The sequence below is a fragment of the Protobothrops mucrosquamatus genome, unplaced genomic scaffold, assembly GCF_001527695.2.
Source record: "Protobothrops mucrosquamatus isolate PMUCROS unplaced genomic scaffold, P.Mucros_1.0 scaffold4442, whole genome shotgun sequence".
Taxonomy (NCBI): domain Eukaryota; kingdom Metazoa; phylum Chordata; class Lepidosauria; order Squamata; family Viperidae; genus Protobothrops; species Protobothrops mucrosquamatus.
Genome location: NW_015390353.1, coordinates 1,576 through 4,506, shown reverse-complemented (window position 1 = coordinate 4,506; position 2,931 = coordinate 1,576). Strand labels below are relative to the sequence as shown.

Below are 2,931 nucleotides of genomic sequence, written 5' to 3'. Positions count from 1 at the left end.
CCCTCCCTCCCTCCCTCTCTCTCTCCTCCCCGCAGGGTCTCAAGAACAACTGGGAGGAGATCAACAAGGACTTCCAGAGCCTGTCGGTGGAGATCACCACCATCCCGCAGCGGCTGCGCAAAGAGAAGCTGGAGACGGAGATGAAACAGCTGGAACACGACATTGCGGCTCTGGAGAAGCACAAGTTTATCTACATTGCGGGGGAATAGGACCGGGAAGGGGGGGAAATCTGGGCCGATGGGAGAGGAGGGGGGGATGCCTCGGGGTCCCCTCCCACGGCTGTTTCTTCCTCCAAAGTGGGACAGATCTCGGCTCGGGCGAACAGGACCCATTTGGTGGCTTCATCGCTTCCCCCCCGACGGATTTCCAGTTGCTGTGGTTGTGCGTTGGGCGGCTGCCCTCCCCTGCAGGACTCCAATCCCACCCTCCCCAGTCAGCCACAATCCTGGGGTGAGACCCTTCTCTCTCACCCCTCCACCCCACCCTAACCAGTTGGCCCACAGGGGACAAGAGTTAGTTTCTCCAAAGTTGCTGGCATTTTTTACGTTTTTAAGAGTTCTCCGAGCATTTTGCGATTGGACAAAAGTTGTATAACGGTTCTCGGTGCATTTTACAATTGGACAAAAGTTATATAACAGTTCTCGGTGCATTTTTCAATTTGACAAAAGTTGTGTAATGGTTCTCGGTGCATTTCGCAATTTGACGAAAGTTGTATAACAGTTCTTGGTCATTTTACAATTTGACAAAAGTTGTGTAACGGTTCTCGGTGCATTTCGCAATTTGACAAAAGTTTTTATAACAGTTCTCGGTGCATTTTACAATTTGACAAAAGTTGTGTAACGGTTCTCAGTGCATTTTACAATTTGACAAAAGTTGTATAACAGTTCTCGGTGCATTTTGCAATTTGCCAAAAGTTGTATAACGGTTCTCGGTGCATTTTTCAATTTGACAAAAGTTGTGTAACGGTTCTCCGAGCATTTTTCAATTTGACAAATGTTGTATAACGGTTCTCGGTGCATTTTGCAATTGGACAAAAGTTGTGTAACGGTTCGCGCATTTCACAATTTGACAAAAGTTGTATAATGGTTCTCCGCGCATTTCGCAATTTGACAAAAGTTGTATAACGGTTCTCTGAGCATTTTGCAATTTGACAAGTGTTGTGTAACGGTTCTCGGTGCATTTTACAATTTGACAAAAGTTGTGTAACGGTTCTCGGTGCATTTTAAAATTTGACAAAAGTTGTGTAACGGTTCTCTGAGCATTGTGCAATTTGACAAAAGTTGTATAACGGTTCTCGGTGCATTTTTCAATTTGACAAAATTATCTAAGAGTTCTCCGAGCATTTCACAATTTGACAAAAGTTGTATAACGGTTCTCGGTGCATTTTACAATTTGACAAAAGTTGTGTAACGGTTCTCGGTGCATTTTTCAATTTGACAAAAGTTGTATAACGGTTCTCCGAGCATTTTGCAATTTGACAAAAGTTGTATAACGGTTCTCCGAGCATTTTGCAATTTGACAAAAGTTGTATAACGGTTCTCTGAGCATTTTGCAATTTGACAAAATTATCTAAGAGTTCTCCGAGCATTTCACAATTTGACAAAAGTTGTATAATGGTTCTCTGAGCATTTTGCAATTTGCCAAAAGTTGTATAACGGTTCTCGGTGCATTTTGCAATTTGACAAAAGTTGTGTAACGGTTCTCCGAGCATTTTGCAATTTGCCAAAAGTTGTATAACAGTTCTCGGTGCATTTTACAATTTGACAAAAGTTGTGTAACGGTTCTCTGAGCATTTTGCAATTTTAAAAAATTATCTAAGACTTCTCCGAGCATTTCACAATTTGACAAAAGTTGTGTAACGGTTCTCCGAGCATTGTGCAATTTGACAAAAGTTGTGTAACGGTTCTTGGTGCTTTTCGCAATTTGCCAAAAGTTGTATAACGCTTCTTCTTCCAGTTTTAAATAAAGCACCTTATCGACCCACGGTTTTTTCCTGTGTGCGTGCATGTGTGCATAAATGGCTGGGTTTGTGTCTGTGCCTGTGTGTGTAGTAGATACAAAGGTCCTTGAAATGGAGCAGCTGTAACAACTCATCGTCGTGATTTCTTGTAGCAGCCTACTATGGGATGGAGGCTAAAACATTCAAAGGACGGTTCCAAGGAGAGAAGCAACCTGGAATTAAGGAGAAAGTCCCTAACAGGGAGGACAATTAGCCAGTGGAACAGCTTGCAACCAGAGGTTGTGGGTGCTCCATCCCTGGAGGTTTACAGGAAGAGATTGGACAGCCACCTGACCAGGATGTTATAGGATCTCAGGCGGTTGGACTAGAAGAGAGTGAGAGAGATGGGGAGAGATACAGAGAGAGAGAGAGAGAAAGATGGAGAGAGATGGATAGATGGAGAGAGATGCAGAGAGAGATGGCGAGAGAGAGAAAATGCAGAGAGAGAGAGAAAGATGGAGAGATGCAGAGAGAGAGAAAGATGGAGAGATGGAGAGAGATGGATGGAGAGAGATGCAGACAGAAAAAAATGCAGAGAGAGAGAGAAAGATGGAGAGAGAGATGGATGGAGAGAGATGGATAGATGCAGAGAGATGCAGAGAGAGAAAAATGCAGAGAGAAAGAAAGATGGAGAGAGATGGAGAGAGAGAGATGGAGAGAAAGATGCAGAGAGATGGAGAGAGAAAAATGCAGAGAGAGAAAGATGGAGAGAGAGATGCAGAGAGAAATGGAGAGAGAGATGGAAAGATGAGAGGAGAAAGATAGATGCAGAGAGGGAGAGAAAGATGGAGAGAGATGCAAAGAGAGATGGAGAGAGAGAAGGAGAAAGAAATGCAGAGACAGAGAGAGTGAGAAAGAAAGATGGAAAGAGATGCAGAGAGATGGAGAGATGGAGAGGAGAAAGATGCAGAGAGAGAGAAGGAGAAAGATGG

General features: G+C 43.7%; 1 protein-coding gene across 1 annotated transcript in view; it reads left to right on the top strand.

The window, feature by feature from the left end:
- LOC107299018 (enkurin-like) overlaps window positions 1-209 on the top strand; it is an 11,569-nt gene extending 11,360 nt beyond the window's left edge. Inside the window, exon 5 of the mRNA XM_015828383.1 lies at window positions 36-209. Coding sequence (XP_015683869.1) covers window positions 36-209 — 174 coding nt within the window. The remainder of the gene's footprint in view (window positions 1-35) is intronic.
- Window positions 210-2,931: the final 2,722 nt, after the last annotated feature.